This window comes from Amblyomma americanum, chromosome 3 (genome assembly GCF_052857255.1).
Source record: "Amblyomma americanum isolate KBUSLIRL-KWMA chromosome 3, ASM5285725v1, whole genome shotgun sequence".
In the NCBI taxonomy this organism is placed as follows: domain Eukaryota; kingdom Metazoa; phylum Arthropoda; class Arachnida; order Ixodida; family Ixodidae; genus Amblyomma; species Amblyomma americanum.
The window spans coordinates 163,026,689-163,045,643 of NC_135499.1; the positions used below are offsets into that span (position 1 = coordinate 163,026,689).

General features: G+C 44.6%; 1 protein-coding gene across 7 annotated transcripts in view; it reads left to right on the top strand.

Moving 5' to 3' along the window:
* Nucleotides 1-16,924, top strand: part of yki (Transcriptional coactivator yki) — a 193,870-nt gene extending 176,946 nt beyond the window's left edge. For 4 of the 7 annotated variants that reach the window (XM_077658587.1, XM_077658588.1, XM_077658591.1 and 1 more), the window contains 3 exons: nt 1,877-2,114; nt 6,999-7,105; nt 13,279-16,924. In XM_077658587.1, coding sequence (XP_077514713.1) covers nt 1,877-2,114; nt 6,999-7,105; nt 13,279-13,359 — 426 coding nt within the window. In that variant the 3' untranslated portion in view covers nt 13,360-16,924. The remainder of the gene's footprint in view (nt 1-1,876; nt 2,115-6,998; nt 7,106-13,278) is intronic. The other 3 variants (XM_077658589.1, XM_077658592.1, XM_077658593.1) reach the window with 1 other exon arrangement.
* Nucleotides 16,925-18,955: the final 2,031 nt, after the last annotated feature.

An 18,955-nucleotide genomic window follows, 5' to 3' on the forward strand; every position in this document is an offset into this window, starting at 1 on the left:
CAACACGTTGAACACACATGGTCTATAGCTGTACATATATGCATGTCGCTCTCAATTCTTTTCTTCAATAGATCACGAAATGAAAGTACCTTAATCTCGCGTAATGCAGTGGTAACCGTCCTGTGAGTTTTTAAAAATTTCTACATTGTAGAGGAGGGTTGGTCGTAACATGTGGAAATTATCTGGAGCTGTACGGCTATCAAGGGAATGTCTTTTAAGAGTCCTGTGTTGAGATCGCTTGAGGATAATGCTGCACTTGAAGGTAGAAGTGCAACGGGTCTGATAGCTCTTTGTCTGTTGCAGAAGTGTCCCCGTCACTTTCTCATTTGATGCCTGCAAATTCTGTACTACTAACTGTTGTAATTGAGTGCGTGCATTTGCTGTGTGAATTGGTTCTGGCATTACCTTCTGAGGGCCAGCTAGCATCTAAGACCAAATCGTGTCCTGATGGTCTGTTTGCATCATGTCCTGCATCAGCGCTTACAAGCTGCGGTGCAGAAGAATCTTGCAGCAACCGTGTTTCAAGCCATTGCAGGCTCAAAATGCACGCAGAGAATATCCTACATGCATATAGCAAAATTTCAGAAGGTGTAAAGGTGAAAGAGGCACAGGCACCAGATTCTGTCATTGCTGATAGATTATTATGTTTGCTTCGTGTGCATGGAATGAAAAACTGCATTTGAAGATCAATATGATTAATTTTTTTTTGCTGACATTGCTGTTTGTAGAATTAAACCTGTGAGGTCTAAATTTCAGAACGGCTTGTATTGCGTGAACAAGTGGCCCGAGATATTTTCTACAGGGAAGAGTAGCAGCTGACCTGACTGGGAGACTGTACTCATTGAATAGGAGACTGCACTCTGCAGACGTGGTGTCTTTTTTGTATTACCAAGTTGTATTGCATGATTCCTTGCACATCTTGAAAATTGGATCAAAATAGCAAATTTTATTCACATTTTATTGGGAATATTTAGTGTGGCTAAATGCATTCATGGTGATACAGCTTCTGGGAAAAATTGCAGCCGCTATGCCTTATTCATTTTAGTTTGTTACTCATTTCATTTTAGCAAGCTTTAGCTGTGCATAAATCTAATTATGCACAAAATATTTTTCATGACAGTGTGTACCCTGTATAAGCTAAGGATTGAGGGTAGCTAGGGCCAAATGCATAGGCAATACACCATGGGGAGGTATAGCCATGCATGCTATCGCGTAAACTAGGGATGGAGTACCGAAGAGCGCAGAATGCATGAACAGTATATAAATTGGTTGGCAGATGGAGGTTTCTTGTCTGGAGTCCTGATAAACATACCACCAGGGAAATGTTATGTCACTGTATGTTTTAACATGCTGATGAAAGGAAACTTATGTGCTGGTATGTGAAGTACAGTTACTTCAGGTTTCAGTGTTACCTTCTAGTAACTAGTTTTAAACATTGCAGTGTGGTGGTGCGCCACATTATTAATGATCGTAGTCTATCATGCCTGTCCAGATAGTGCTCAGAACCAAGGAAACAGATATCAGGCATAAACATGTATGTGATGTAGTAAAAATTGTCAGCTAAAGCCTTCTTAGTGTAAATGCCAAGTTGCTGCAGGAAGCTCTCTTTATTCAGGCTGTATTTTTCTGGCAGATGGTTGACTTGTGCATTCAGACACCGCAATGTCCGGCATATATTTATAGTCTAGAATGATGATGCTAAGTACAATAGGCTATGAGCACAGAATTTTGAGCACAAGAATGAAGGAGCTTTGCCTATTTAATTGCAGGAAAAAAGAAGAGGTTGGTAAAGTACGGTTTGGTTTTTATATTGAGAGCTGGAGCTGTTCATCTAGCCAAATTTTAAAGTTATATCCTTTCTATGGTTCGTGTGTAGGAAATGCTTCTGCGACGTACACTGCCAGAGGAGATCCTCCCAAGTCCAACGTCCCCTACGGCCAGTGACGTGGCAGGAGTGGGCCCTACGACAGACCCGTTCCTTGGCGGTGACTTCCACTCACGCCAGGAAAGCGCTGACAGTGGCCTTGGCCTGGGCCCAAACTACTCGCTACCGCACACGCCTGAGGACTTCCTCTCTAGCATGGATGACAGCATCGACGCTGGACTCAATGATGGTACTAACACTGATGCCTTATTAAGGCTGTATGCTTTCCTTTGCTGCTGAACTTTTCGGGACCATAGCTAGCCACTAGTTACTCTTTCAAATGTGTGGGCGTTTATTGCACTCCCTTCTATGATTCTCTTGCTACTGGAAAATACATTGAAGAGTAGCGCAAAAGCATGTCCGGAATTGTCTTTTGCATTAACAATGGAGGATAGATTATTGTGAAGGAAAAGGGTGCAGTTACAAAATTGGCAGGAAAGCTGGGGTGAAGAAAGCAGGTATAGAGTGTCTGTGGTAGCATTGAAGATTGCCACTAGAACCCATTGACAAGGATGGGAGGTAAGAAGTGTGCTGTGTGCCCCAGGCACGCTTCTAATTCCGTGCTGATGAGCGCTCTGCCGCTGGTCTCAACAGTGAAACAATACGTATGCACAATGTAAAGTGTCCCGATGGAATTGTTAGGTATAGAGTCAGAGAAAACATGTTGTTGCTGTAGTGTACTTGGCTGTGTCGGCAAGTGAGGATGATCCAAGGAACTGCTCGACAGAACAGATGTCTCTCAAAAGATGGTACAGTCGAACCTCGTTATAACGAACACTGATATAGCGAATTATCGGTTATAGCGAACTAATTACGAATTTTGGTTGGTCATGCTTCATTTCAGTGACATTTATTCTTTTATAACGAAACCGAAAACGCGAGATCCGCCGCGATATCGGCTGTAACGAAGAAATATTTGGTTTACACGAGGCTCAGAACTTGAAAGTAGCATAAAAAAAAAACAAAAACCAAAATGAAAATCGAAGGCCGATACAAAGCTGAATTTTTTTTTTTATCGTTTGAAAAAGTTTTGCCGTCTGGCACAAAAATCGCGTTTGGATGGTCGCGCCACCTGTGAACAGAGCGCGAAAACTCTGAAAGCTCATGACATGACAGAGGGCCGAAAGGCAGCGCCACTTGTCCAGCGGTAAAGAAAGGCAAGCGCAGCAACATTGGCAACTTTGAGGCCGGCGTTCTGACATCAGCACAGCGGCCAGTCTTGTTGTTGCAGCGCTCGAAATGGCATCGAAGAGGAAAGCGATCTCGCTCCAGACAAAGCTGCAGATACTGAGAGCTGTGGACAGTGGCCGCAAGAAAAAGGATATTGCTTCGGAATTCGGCGTTCCTCCAAGTACGTTATCCACCATTTTGGCCACTAGAAAGAAGATTGAGGGCAACACCGAGGACGCCATAAAAGCCGACCGTAAACGAGTTAGGCCTTGCCATCACCCGGACGTGGAAGCGGCTTTGCTTTCTTGGTTTAAAGATGTGAGGGCGCGAAATTTGCCGGTGTCGGGAGCACTTCTTCAACGGAAGGCCCACAGCCTGGCCTGCGTACTGGGGCATGACGATTTCTGTGCAAGCAGCGGTTGGCTGCAACGTTTCAAAGATAGGCACGAGATCGCGTGCCACACTTTGTCTGGCGAAGGGTCCGCTGTCGACATGGAGACATGTCAAACGTGGCTGGAGAATTTTCGTCCTCTGCTCCAGGAGTACGACGAGTGCGACGTATACAACGTCGACGAAACCGGCGTGTTTTTCAAGTTGTTGCCAGAGCGGTCACTGGCGGTGAAGAACGAGACCTGCCATGGGGGCAAGAAAAACAAAGACCGGGTGACTGTCGTCGTTGCCGTGAACATGGACGGCTCCGACAAAAGACGGCTCACCGTCATCGGCAAGTCGGCACATCCGAGGTGCCTGAAAGGCGTCCGGAATTTGCAGGTTCAATACACGTCGAACAAAAAAGCGTGGATGACGACCAAGCTTTTCGAGGACTGGCTGAGAGCGTTCGACCAGGACATGGAGAGGCAGCACAGGAAGGTCCTGTTGCTTTTGGACAACTGTTCGGCGCATAAAGTTTCGATCGTGCTGAAGGCAGTTCGCTTGCAGTTTTTGCCACCGAACGCAACTTCTGCTTTGCAGCCTTTAGACAAAGGCATTATTCGTTCGCTTAAGTGCAATTATAGGAAGCGTTTGGTGACGCAACTGGTGTTTGACATCGATCGACATAGATCGACAACAATAAACATCAAGACGACACTCGAAATGTTGTACGGGTCGTGGAATGAGGTGAGGCAGTCGACAATAAGGAACTGTTTCGCGGATGCCGGTTTTGTTCTGCCTGCCGATGAAGAAGAAGTGCAGCCCGAAGACCAGGCAGAGCTGGACAGAACTTGGGATCGGCTGGCAGTCCCAGGCGTCGAATTCGACGATTTCGTTTCGGCCGATGAGAACTTGGCCGTGGCGCCCGAGCTGACGGATCAAGAAATTGTGGATCGCGTTTTGTTGCCCGAGGATGACAGCAGCAGCGACAGCGGTGAGAGTGAACGGGATGAACCAACGATGAGCAGTGCGGATGCCGCGGACATGGCCAGGAGGCTGAAAGGATATTTGGAAAAACTCCCGACGACGAAAACTGCTGACGTAGAAAAGGCCCTCTTGAGCATGGACAATGTAGAAAACTTCATTCTGCGCAGCGCTGTGAAAAGCCACCAGACGAAGATAACATCTTTCTTCAAATGAACGAATGCAAACCTGTTTGGCTGATCCCGGGCTGGCGTTGCATATGTCTCCTCGCCCAACGCCGCCTCTCCTCCTTCTCTTCTCGCCCAACGCCCCCTCTCCTCCTCCTCCTCTTCTCTCAAAGCTGCTTTGGCAGCTTTTTTTTTTCAACGGTCCCTCTCGGGGCCACCAATCGCGCTTCGGCAGAGCACGCAGGCGCGATGGTTCCCGCTGTGTCTCACTCGAGTTCCTCTCTCTACACCAAGTCGCCTATGCGCAGACACATGGTGCAGTCGTTTCGCGCCACGCACTTTCACGTGCGCGGCGACGTAAGAACAGTCGTGTCAACCTTCCCATATTCCGGCCTATTTTGATTGAATGCCACAAGGAGACAGGTAAGGATTACCACGTTTGTAGTGGGTTCAAAGCCAAGTATATAATGCATTTTAGTGTCTAGAATATTTGCGCGAGCCAAATTACGAATTTGTCACAGCCGATATTTATGTCTACTGTTACAACGAATATCGGATATAACGAACTGATTTACGGTCCCGATGCTACTTCGTTATAACGAGGTTCGACTGTACCAAGAATAACGGTTCTGTGGTGGAAAGCAAGCATGAGATGTCTTGTGAGGGTGTTCGAGTTTCATGGCTGTTGAAGAAACTCAAAAGGTGGAGTACAGAGTCAAGGAAAAACACTTGTATCGCAAAAGCTGAGGAGAACCGCAAAGGAATGCTTAGGATGCAAGAAACACAACAGTTCTCATAGAAGGCTTCACAAATTCTGACACATCAAGTACTCTTTTCAGCAATGACCATCTTCTGCCAAATTTTTCATATTTTTTTTGTTTATCAGAACCCTATTGGAACTTCCAAATAAATGATGAAAGTATTTATTGTAGTACAGGTAGAGGGCAGGGAAGAGGAGGGTAGTGTCCTTAGTCTGGGACTCCGTTGGTGTAAGCTGCTGCCCTTGCTCGTTCGATAAGGTGATGTTGATGTCCTTCCTCCGAGCTAGGTAGTGCCGTCTCCCACCCCTCTCATGTTGGCTGAATTATAAAATCAATGACTTGGTTTTTTGGCAGGCCCAAACCATATGCAGTCGCCGACCGGTTTTGCGGACTCGAAGGGACCCGAAAAATGGTCCGAATAATCGAACAGTCTGAAAAATCCGTGAAGTACAGAAAAATCACTTTATTGAGATGAAATCGGCTTTAAAATGTCACTTATTTTACCTTGCGAAAAATTTCTCTTGCTGGCGACGATTTTCGCCTGTATTTGCGCCAAATTTGTGCTTTCACTGTACAGGCTAGACAGCAAGGTCACCGCATTTAGTTGGAATACTTCCCACGCTTCTTTGACGGACCCGGCGGGGCCATGTTGTCCACAACCCGAGTGTGCACCACACCGCTTGTCAAACACATGCAAAGATAAGGCACTTTTCATTCAAAGCGGCGGAACTACCGGATACAATCGCAAAACGGCGAACGGATGTAACTTCGTGAAGACTGAGCGCCACTCGGTCGACGCGGTCAGAGAAACCGAAGTGATGAAACGGTGAATGGTGAACGTATGAGACCCGCCGCGGTGGCTCAGTGGTTAGGGCGCTCGGCTACTGATCTGGAGTACCCGGGTTAGAATCAGATTGCGGTGGCCGCGTTTCGATGGAGGCGAAACGCAAAGGCGCCCGTGTGTGGTGCGGTGTCAGTGCACGTTAAAGATCCCCAGGTGGTCGAGTTATTCTGGAGCCCTCCATTGCGGCACCTCTTTCTTCCTTTCTTGTCTCAGTCCCTCCTTTATCCCTTCCCGCCGAGATGTGAGATAGCTCCTGCACAATTTCCTTCCCCCAACAACCAATTTTCAACGTATAGGACAAGCGATAACTGCCCGCGACAACGTCGGCGACAAAAGCAAGTTGACGGCGATGGCAATCCGGCTGCCACCTCGAAGTGTCAGAGATCGCAGGGACCTCTACTGGCAACAATGAGGTACCGAAATTATGCCAAGCCAATCCAACTTCAGCGTAAATCCACCTCAGTCCAAGATGTTGCCTTTTGCGCTGGCGAAAAGCCGATAAGATGGCCGATTGTGGCCCGCAGGCGACTGAAATTAGTCCAAAAAATCAAACTTTCGGACTTTTGAAGTCCGGAATATCCGTCGCGAATATGTATGCGCTTCGATGGGGTGACTGACGGTGCCTCATTGAAGTCCGAAATATCCCACAAGTCTGAATTATTGGACTCTGAATTACCCGTCGGCTACTGTGGTACAGGTCTGCATTCTTCCCATAAAATCTGCGATTTGATTCAATTGAATCCGGGTTTATGGTTCGTTGTTTTTCTTATTTGCAGATCCAAATCACCAGAACAGCGAATTGAGTTTAGATGGCCTACAAGGCACGGGCATTGACCTGGGCACAGAGAACATGGACTCAGATGATCTTGTGCCCAGTTTACAGGTGAGGAAGAACCAACACACCAGTGCAATGGATGTCGAACCGGTGCTTCTCAAATGGTGCACTTTCGAGCTTTGGTGACATTTCTACTGTCCCCAAAGCTCTTGCTTTTCATTTTCAGTAAAGTGTTGACGAGATCAGACATGCTTATTCAAGTTGACATAGAAACTGAAGCATGTTGCTTCAGGGACTTGCACATTTCAGGAGCAGTCATTTAAAGGGACACTGAGGAGAAATTGAAGTTAGCTTGTATCGTTAGAATACCAGCTCCTGATCACAAAGACGCCACTCTTACTGAAAACAAAGCTCTTGTAAGTTAGAAAATAGCAAGAACCAAAATACAGGTATCGCCGCCACAGGCCAATCTCGCAAGTACAAGCATGATGACGTCATAGGACAAGAGACGCCATCTTGGAGGAATTATCCTTACTCCATGGACGCTACAAATCTCTGAGGCTGACAAAGGAAGGTTTCGCGGTTCAGTATTGAAGTAAGTTTCGTTTTGAAACCGAGAGTGCTCTTTTATCACACAAGGAAGACGGACAAAAGACAACCTGAATGTTGGAAGCAAAGAAAACTGATGCTTGGTGGTGCCACAGGTGGCCAGGAGAGTTTCGGCTTGTTATGGCACTTCGCGTCTACGAGCTTTGCGTGTCCCGTGGTTTTGTTTTTGACGCGCCTCGATTTACAACCGTCGAACAGCAGAGGGACTCCAAGTGCTGCTTCAAGTGCTAGTTAACCTTTGAAGGAGCCTGTTAAAGGGGCCCCGAAACACATTTTCAGTGCATTGTATTGCCTGTTGGTTGCATAGAAGGAGTTATAGTGATGCTATTAGCATCGGTTGTACCATGTATACTCCTGTTTTTAATATTTTAATTAGCTCGCAAAAACAAATTCATGCTGCTGACGGTGTCACCATACAGTGGTGGTTTTTAGCATCGGATATGACATCACAGAGGGCGAGCTTTATGATTGGACAAAGTAAATATACTGCAAATTGTGTTAATAGCTAGAGATACATTTTGTCAAGTTTTTGTGTTCTATATTACATTAACAAAACCAACTTGTCTGCCCTAGATAAAAGCACTGTAAAGCAAGTAGAACAAAAATACACCAATAGAGGCTCTGGCTACATTTTGCATCGACGGACTTTGCGCCTCTCTGTAAACATCCTATGACCTAGCACTAACACTTATGGGTACTCTATGTATCTGAGAGCGGCTTTGCAGAGTTGATCCGATCGAGCCATTGCACTCTATAACCGTTCGTTTCGGTCCCAAGGAATGATGCGTTCAGTTCACATTTAGCAGACAGTGCGCATCGTCAGCTTGTGGAGGATCACCGGGCGGCGGCGTCAGATGGCGCCACGTTCCCGTCGACAGCGCGCGCTCCTTGCTCGCCGTGACCAACCAGCGCGCTAAGGGCGATGGTGGTAAAGCAGTAGCGGTACGCGCTATGCTAAATGTGTCTGATATCTTGCGCAGGCTGTCACACCATCGCAGTATCTCGCGCTTGAGATGGGATCCATAAGTAAGGGAACGTCACTGATCAGTGTTCCTCCCTTCTGCGCCGTCGTGGTGACGATGAAGCATCGCTGGGTCAGCTGGGCGTTCACATGGTTGTTGTAACCATGCAAACGGCACCACCAGCCTTGGCATGAACAAGTTACAGAGAACAGGCAACCATGGAGTGTAAACTTCCGCCACGTGCTAAGATAGGCTGTTTTGATTGATCGCACAGTGTGTCGTCATTGGGAGAGTGACATGGGAATGGGAAGCTGCGCGAAAATAGAGTTGAGGGCAGCATTTTGTTTGCTTGTATTTTGAAATTTCTTCATTGAATAACTCCCGTTCCTATGCATCGATTCTCGTAATTCTTTTTGAGTCAGCATCTGTGCGACATAAAGAATCCATCTGAAGTGTAACCGGCATCCGTTCAAGCGGTGTTTCGCAGCCCCTTTAAGGCTGGTCAGGTGATCGCCACGGTCAATGAAAAACTATGATGGCACGATGGTCGGTGATCGTGCAAGGCAGTTAGCAGTATAATGAGCACTTGTGTCTTCGTACGCTCGCCCGGCGAAACGTTCCCGGCTGTGCCAGTCACCTTCGAACTACTTGACAGAAATCGTTTATTATGGACGGGAGACAAGATACAAGGAAGTTAAGAAAAAGAGATTTAGAGCTTGCAGAGGTGCGACTCCACTCTCACCAACTCGTTTGTCTTCAGCTCCATTCAATAGCTTCGGCAGTTGGGCGGAGCTGTTCTCTTCGAGCTCTCGGCTAATCTAGTCCATTCACAGTACACATATGAAGGTACATGCAAGTGGGTGAGAGAGCGCAATCCAGTGGACTCCGTACCTTCAGAAATGCGTGGAACCCGTTGAAGCGTCGTCCGTCTGTTTTACTTTCAAGCCGCCAACTTTAAATGTGAGCGCCCTTGAGCACCCTTCCGTTTTTTGTGGCATAAAAAATAAAATAAATAACCTGGCCCTTGCAATCGTGAGAAACCTCCTCGACGCCACCTGCTGCACCATGCAACAGCGCCTTTCGAGGGATCACAATCCATTGGCCCCAAACCCTCGCCCAGCCTCCGATGGGCGCGACGCGCCGACCTTGTCCTCGACCCTCGCGACTCCCCGCACTGGGGTGAAGATATTTAATTAGCAATGGCTGCTCACTGAGGAAGGGGGAAACAACCCGCCGGCGCCTAACCTAACCATGCTCCCTCAAAAGCATCGCGCGCTCTGTGGGGCTTAGGTCGCTGAAATGCAGGCCGGAGTTTTTGCGAGAACTTCGTTATTGGGCCTGGGAACGGGATCCATCGTAAAGCTGGCAAGACGCCGGTGCGAACGTAAACGAAGCAACGGTAGCGACTTGATAGATGCCTTCAACATGCGGCGGCGGTAGCTTTCATTTCAGCTGCTGCTAGACCGCACTGCCAGCTGCCAGAAATCATGGAGTCTGCGTTTACGTCACGTTTCACGTCGCTCCGTCTTGTGACTCCATAAGAGGACGCTGTGACATCATAAGAGGGCACAGAGTTTGAATCGAAGGGCAGGAAAAACTTTTTCAACTTCGAATCCAAATTTCTTTGAAATAAATGCATCTTTCGCTCTTGGACAAGCGGCAACAAAGCCATGAAATGCCGAACTATCAGATTTTGCTTACAAAAAAAAATTGATAGAGTTCTCCTTTATGTCCCTTTAAAACTCCATTGCTGAAACATAGTAGCACGGTGTTTTGGATAGACCAGTGAAATGAGCTGGTAAAGTATTTCTGTGCACCCTTAGAATGAGTGTGACTGATGCTCACAAATCATTGTCGGCTAGCATTTTCTTATTATGCATTTTTTCATTGCTTTGAAACTTGTATTGGGTGGAGTGTAGTTGGAAGTCTGCACTTGCAGCCACAATAACACTTTGAGGATAAACTCTCTGGGGTTTTTTTGGCCAATTTAAATATCTTTCTTGACCACTTGTGTCATAAATTGCATCCAGTAATGTCCCTCAGACTGGTGGGCCAATTAAAAGATATCACTCTATTAATGAAACAAGATTTCTAGTTTACTTAAAGCAACTGCATTGAGTCTTTCATTGCAGTTGTGCAAATTGATTAATTTGAAGCTTTTTCATCAAGCGTTTCATCTTGCATTTTTCTTGCACTTCGTCCCAATCTACTTATGGTTTCTTTCACAAATATGCTGTTCCATCGGCTTATTAACCTACTGTTCTGTATACAAAGATATTCTCACTTTAGTCACGTGGATATTTGTTGCATTTATTGTGTATTGCCTCTGCAAAGCTACTTGTCTGAGCCCCCTAAAAAAGACTGTCACTGAGGACATCCAATTTTTGAAAGATATTATACCATGTATTCAGTGCATGATGGTCTGAATTGCTTATACGCCATAAAACCCAATGCAATGCAATGCAGTATCCCCCTAAAGGAAAACAAATACGGAAAATGCAAATTCTGGTGCAGATTCAGTATCCTTCACATTTGTTGTATAACCTTGGACAGAAAAACCTGAAATGTTTTCAATGACCAAGAACTACCAGTGGCACTACACAAACATAACCCAATAATACCGTAAAAACCGGAATATAGGTTGAACTTTTTTCAAAAAACCATGGTGAAAAGTCGACCCCCATCTTATATACCTGTCATTGGCGGAAAAACTACGGAAGTCTTTCAACTATGGGCGGCTGAAGGCAACAGCCCCCATCACCATCGCCATCAGCAGCAGTGCCGCCATTTTGCGTTTCTGTAGATGCAAAGCAAAAATCGACGGCAATTTATTTACCGTCGCCTTCAAGAAAAACGCGATTGAGTACGCGGAAGCTCATGGCAACCTGGCGGCACAGCGCGAATTTAGAGTATCTGAAAAGAGCATTCAGTACTGGCGGAGGCAGAAGCTGCATATTACAACTTGCAGCAACCAAAAGAAAACATCATTTCGTAGGCGGACCGCAGCGTATCCAGAATTGGAAGGAAAGGTTGCGCTGCGTGCAATACCACTGCCTGTGACTACCGAATGCACCCACGTGAAAGCGGTAGAGATGGCGCGTGCCTCTAGACTCACAAGGACGCAATTCAAAGGCTTGCCATCCTGGGTGCGGCGATTCATGAAGAGGAAGTGCTTTGCTCTACGGCGCCGTACTTGCGTGTTCCAGAAACAAACACGCGGGTTGATGGGTGCGCGATACTGTTAAAAAATTGGCCGGGGTGTATATATGAGCAGCATTTAAATGAAAATAAATACTGTCACCATTGTGCAACCTGTCGAGTCGCATTTGTTTCAAGGTAAGGATGTCCTTCGGTACTTTTTCCATTGAAAAGATATTTTTTTTAATTTTTAGAATTGGTTAGTTAGTAGGGTCGACCTATATTCCAGTCCGACCTGTAGTGTGGTTTTTAGAGTAGGTGTTAGATGAGCCAATGGGCATGCCTTGCTGCTGCACCTTGTTGCATCGTTTCTACAATCTGTCTCTGAGAGGTCTTCCTTCTATAACAATTTCTTTATTATGTTTTGCTTCTGTTGCTTGGTTTAAAAAATGGCTTCACAATCGTTGTCATCGCAAGGTTATTCCACTTGAAACGAGATGAGGCAGCACTTTCATATTGGTGTTTATCTTGTTGGTTCATGTTCTCATGGTCGCATGGAGCCACCAGTAGGTCATGTCTGTCATTCCATCCTTTCAGGTCAGCTAGTTGGCTGATAGCTTTATATGAAGGCACTTAGGACGTGTATTTTTTTTTTTTTTTGTGAGCAAAATAATTGCTGGGAACTTTGAAAAGAAGCTCTTTAAAATGAACCTCATCCAAACCTGAAGCATGAATTTATTTTTAATGCTAGAAGTGTGCTTAAGGTTGCCATGTGATTCTAAAGTTGGCTGCAGTTTTTGATGAAAGAATGTTTGCAGCTCTGTCTGCCATTTTTACTTTTGAGCATTGTCAGCTGGTAGAGGAGTGTCTTCAGGACAAGGCCACCTTTTCTCCAAAGTTGTGACAGGTAAACAAGCTGTAGTTGTTTCCAATTTTATGCTTTCAAAGAATTGTGCAGTATAGCTTCCCGTGAAGTTTTTGTTTTAGCTGAGGTTTTTTTTACTTCCACATTGCTCACATCCTTACCTTTCATTTTTATGTGAAAGCATGCACAGTGCATATTATTTCTAGAGGAAGATGGTGAGGGAGACAGTTAATTATGTGGCAACAGTAATCACTTTGGTTGCAATAATTAAATTCTGCTGGAAGGATTGCGTGGTTCTGAGGTAGAGCTTTTGCGAATGATCAGAGTGAGTGCAAAATTGGCTTGAATTAAACTGAAAGAAACCTGTTGTGTATTGGTTGTATCCACAAGAGCATGCGAACCACAGTAATTTTCAGTTATAGTAGCTGTAACTACACGACATGCCAATCGCATAACAGTTTCAAATGGGGCCCCATATCATGGTAACATTAGAACACTCACTTAGGATACAGCCTGTGAAAGAGACCATAAGATGATAAAACATCATTTGGGATGAAGTGCAGGTGCATGTCTGCTACACGCAGCCCCCATTTACGCAGCCCACCAGTAGCCAAATTGCTGCAGCCGCGCCATGATGTGCTGCGCACTTGGCCATAATGCCCGACAGTTTTTCCTCATAGTGTGCTGTGTGTTTCTGTCTTCCCTAGGAGGAGCTGCAGGGAGACCTTCTGTCAGACATGGAGGCATTGTTAACGTCCAGCAAGGACAGCGTGCTCACATGGCTTTAGGACGGTGCCTGACAACCACTTTCCTTTGCCCCCCCTCCCTTCTCTCTGCCAGCTTTCCACCACCTCTCCCCTTGGACTGTCTCCCTTCTGAGAAAAAAAAAAAAAGCAGACTGGTGCACTGCCATTGAACTGGGACTCCTCCATCTGGACAAAGTCGAGAGTAGGCCAAGCACGAACACCCTCTCCAATCCCTCCCGTGCCTTGCGTTCCACCTGCTCGGAACAGCTCAGCTGTGGGCTGTGCTAAGTTGAAATTGAGGCACCAAAACCGTGCTGCAGAGGGTCACTATATGTGCTCTCCATCCTATATGAAATTGTGCACGAGCAGCTGCGGTTCACTCAAGTGTCTTATGGATGAGCACTTCGTTTTTCAGTAAGCTAGCGTGAGCTTAACTTTGCAATAACCTTGAGTGCCTTGAGAGGGACAAATGCCGTCCATCTTTGATCGTAATCTAGCCTAGAGACAGTGCACACTCACTGTACTATTGAGTGTATTGTATTGTATAAGCTGAACTTGTTACAGACCTGTGCCTTACCAACACCGTGTGTGTATTGTCTTTGCAGACGTGCATGCTTGTGTGCCTTATCAGAGTAACACACCTGTATTACACAGCTTTTACTGTTGCGAAAAAATTAACACTTAAGAATTTGCTTTTTGTGGCAGTGTAGCTGCCATGCTATGAATACAGCTAATAAATGTTTCCCTGCATGGAAATTTTCTTTTGTTGCACAGGTTTCAAACAGTGACTTCATTGGGTTACATTTTTTATTTTATTTTTTCATGCTTGTCTTCTGGTTTTCTGAGTGTTGTGATTTGCAAGGGGGGAGGCTTTTGGGAGGGTGTTCTGCAAGAAGCAATAAGGCAGCTAAAGTGCTGTTTTTATTGAATCCCTTTTTTCTTTTGATCCCTGTTTCAGTGTCAAGCCAAGGCTGTTCAAATGTCTCAGCAAAACATGCCTTTGCGGTCTTGTTTCAGTTGAATGGCTGAAATGTGGGACATGCGTTTCTCTTGTTGCATGTCGCTGTTATTTTTGCATATACACCCTGTTTCAAACAGGGCAGCGTCATTAATAAGCAGCCTGCGGTCTGCACGATCTTTTCTATAGTCGGATACAACTTCAGTCTGCAGTGAAGCTCCGCCCACATTCAAGACCGGCGCACAGAATTCCTCCACGACAAAAATGTAGGCCGTTGTTAAAACTTCTCTTCTCACCTAAACAAGAATCTAACCATGAGAAAAAAAGTTATAAGCTGAAGAATTTTTATACCTGGCTTGTTTAATAAAGTCAAATATTAAAAAGCTGATTTCGTTCACTTTTGTGACTGGCTAGCGGAGTAATACAGTACGCCGCGGACCGTGGCCCAGTGTTAACAACTGCTGTTTTTTTAAGTTGTATCCTACTATAGAAGTTAACAATCCTGCCCTTTGTTATCAGGAAGTACTGTTGATGTTGAGCAATAACAAGTGCCGTGCGCAGTGTCTCAGTCGGGCACGCATTTGCACCTATTTGTTCCTACCTTGTTTATTCTTTATTTTCTTCCCCTCACTTCCTCTCTCTGCTCTCCTCCTGAAAGAGGAACTTGTACATTTGAGTAGCTGCATGACTGAGGTTGTCAGCGTCCATTCCATCCACAACTATAGCGCTCCTCTCCCTTTGTGAAGCTGTCTGTGACTGCGGAGGGGCAAGGCTTGTTGCCAGAACCAATGGTTAACACAGCAGCTTCTCAGCATGTCGTGCTGACATCAGTGCTCGCCTAACAACAGCACTCAGTGCAGTTTTATTACTGGCACTGGCATTGTTTGTGGTTGATTTGCATAGTGCGCCTCTTATTTCCTTTCTTTTTACTCTTTTTTTATTCAGCTTAGTATGCATATTAGCCTTCACCTCCCCCAGCCCGTTTTCCTTCGTTTTTTCCCCCCTTGTCTTATGTGCTGAGGCATGACGTGTATGTCAAATTTGTGTCATATTAGAGGCTTCTTTTTGAGTACTTTCTTTATAAAGTCTGTAGCTGAGGATATGGTTTGTTTAGTATATGTTCTCTTATAAGCGCTTATTTACGACAAAAATGTACCTTACTTGCTTTGAATCCAGCTTATTTTCTTCTTACAAATGTAACCCTTGAAGCTGATGGAAAAATCTGCTAACCATGGTTCTGCCAACAGTCTTGTTACCTGTCCAGCCAGTGTGCTGTTGTATGCTGGGAGAAAGCGTAATTATTTTACATGTGTGCGCGCGCGTGTGTGTATGCATGTGTGCATGTGTGTGAGAATGTGTTTTTATTTTTTTATTACATTGAGTTCATCCACCATGTGCAACACTTGAGAGAGCACAAAGGCTCTTCTTGCTGGTCTTGGCAGCCTTGTATGTGTTGTTATGTTTTTTTTTTTATTCATTGCTTATCGAAATAGAAGGAAAGCTGGGGCTAGGATTGCAAATGACAAGCTTGAGACGTATCAAACTTCGGCTGACCTGCAGGACATTTTTTTCTTTTAATTCTTCCAAACGTCATGTAAAGGATGCTTTTGAGTGCCAAACGTGTGTAACACACGTGCAATGTGACGCATCGTCATGGGACGCATTGTTTCTTTCTGTTCCCTCTTGTACACATCTTTTTCTTTTTCACCCTTGTACAGACGTTGTAGCTGCATTTACACAGCCATGATGAACCTTTGCTAAAAGTAAGAAAAGACTTCGTGCCTTAAATATTGCTTGTGGCAATTTTTGCTTTGGGCACTATGCAATGGGAAGAGTGAAACAAGTTTGCAAAAGCTGGACGAGGAAATTGCTGTCCCAACATTATGAGCCTTATACAAACTCCACAAGCATTGACTGAAATTACTGTCCCAACATTATGAGCCTTATACAAACTCCACAAGCATTGACTGACTGTTTTTACTACCTATGTGCCTTGAAGAAATGTGCTGACTTTTTAAAAGAGCGTTGAAATTTACATGTTTTGCTGCTCTTGTACACTTTTCTACATTGTGCAAGATGTTTCGGCCAGCCTAAACACTCGGAAAGCAATAAGTAGCGTGACTGTGCAAGCAAATCCCGCGAGTGCCCCTTCTTTTATTGTTTTTGTAGTTAAGTATTCTTATACTGTTTTTACAGCACGACATAGTGCTTTAAAATGCTAGTGCTGCATATTTGCTTGTTTTGCTCCAACAATCATGCTTTGCGTGATCTGCTACTTGGTGAGCAAACAGACTAAAGCAATGTGTTATATGGCATTGATGTTTTTTTGTCGGAACATTGTTGTAACTTCTGCGAAATGATGAACGAAAGGCCACCTCACCAGTATTATTACTTTAATAGTTTTGGCAATTCTTCAACACTTGTCATATTTTTAATTGACAAATTTTCAATGGTTGTGATTCAGAAAGTACAAAAAAAAAATGGGTTGCTACTGTGTTTTGAAGTGGTGTGAAAAAAAAAAGCTTGAAATCTGTTGGTATGAGTTGCCAAAAAAAAAAGTATTCAGTGAACACTTGCATTTTTGTTGCAGTGCAAATTGAAATGGCCTTTCCTTCCTCACATGGTGCAGATACTTAGTTTTTTTTTTTTTTTCTCTACTCCGCTCAATTCTTGACTGCCCATTCTTGTCACAAGGCATGTGATGCAGCATCATGATTTTTGGTGTGCATCGTGCCGACAAGAATGTATCACTTGGTGCAGTCTGAAGTTTGTGCAGCTGTATTTTGTTCTCCTGAGGCCTTTACTGACTGACACTTTTGTTGCTGGTAAAGTAATGCAAGTTCTGATTGTGTAGACAAGGGGTTCTCAATTTTTTTTAGCCTTGGGGAAGCCCATTGGCTTTTAGAAGGAACTGATGGACCTGGCGTGTCGTGGCATAGATCCATTTCTGCCTAACATACATGCAAAAAGGAGGATGCAGACAGAGAGCCACTAATAAAAAGAATATGGCCTAATATAATTAATAATGACTGTCTTTGTAGTGAAACAGCTTTTACAGGGAATTATAGTATAATTAGTTCCAAAATAAAGTGGAAGAAATAAAGTGGTGGTTAATGCATGGTTTAGGTGAATGGTGAACCCAAAAAAACACTCCGAGGAATTCCAAGGTTTTGCGGAACTGAGTTTGAGAGCCCCTGGTGTAGGCATTACTTTGGATATGGCTTTTGTGACAAGTGCAATTGATCTTAATGAACGCGGCAGCACTGTGAAGCCAGTACAGAGCAGCTACCTCTAATCCGGAAGCAGATGTGAATTGCAAAGTGTTTTGTCGTTGGCTTGAAGTTCCACTGTACGACTGCTTGTTGTGAGCGCATTGCAGGAGACTTGTTGTGATATGCCCATCCCTCCCTTTTTTAATGTATATTATGTGTATTTTAATTCTCACTGGTTTTTGGTAAAGGAAAAAGAAAGATGAATTGGAAGTGTGCTTACAATCAAAATTTAATGCATAGCAAACATTTTTTAATGAATGATGTATATAAAAGGCTTACTTAATTCCTCCAATATTTGCCATTGTTTGTATTTTTCCTTATGTTGGCTGTGAACCATGTAAATAAATAATTAATGTTCAAGCACTCCTAGCCTACTTTTGTTTATGGTTCCGAAAACAGTGAGCTCCATTCGTACAGATGGTTGAGGTAAGAGGGAAGACCAAGTCACAAGGCCCGGAAGAGCTGTCTTCCTTTGCAAAAAAGCTTTGTGGAAAGGCAGCCCACTCTGAGGATATGGGTTGAGGATTCTCGAGAGAGAACCTCTCAGTTTTGGTTGCAGTAAAACACTAATGCACAAAGGTCCTGCAGAGGTGCTGTCAGAAAGGAGGTCTGAAAGTGGGGAAAAAAACTGAACAGCAGATAGTACAACATACTGCATATGCAAGTGGGCAGCATGGCTGCTTTCTTTATATAATCAGCTTGCCTTATGCAAACAACTTCAGAACCTGCAAGTGTTCTCTTGGACCGTGCCATAATCACCTCCTGCACACAGTGGCATATACATAGAGGCTATGCAGTGCAACTTGCAGCATTTTAGAGTGGAAGCTCATGCACTTGTCAGCATGAACATGGCCGTCACTTGTGGTAGGAGAGGCTTGCGTTTCCTAATTCATGTTTTTCTTGGCAAAATCTGTAAACGCAGCACCAGGACATGCCGAGAGCCGGCACTTAGTTTGCGCAAACTAGTTTCTCATAAAAAAGCGGGGGCTCTGGAAAGTTGCTCGCGGCATGAACATGTCCTATGCACGGACATAAAGCGAGACTACACCAATGAAACGTTTTTGTTTTTGACAATGTGAAAACGGAGTCTCCTGAAGTGTAGTAATTTAAGAAATAATTTTTTTGCAACAATATTTGCTCTAAAAACTGTCTGTTAAACGCAAAAAAATATTTCCCACGGTTCGCTATATTTGGCGGAAAATTCGATGGCCGTTTACGCCTATCTGCTTTTATGCTAATTTAATGCGATGTCCAGTTACTATATTTTATTACAGGACATACTGGTTGCAAAACAACGCTTTATTGCAACATATTTGCGAAAATTTGTATTTCTGTAGTCGTTGTCATGTTTTAGGGCCAAGCCAAGTACGAATCGGACGACACTAGCAGACGACAGGACGTCGCCACA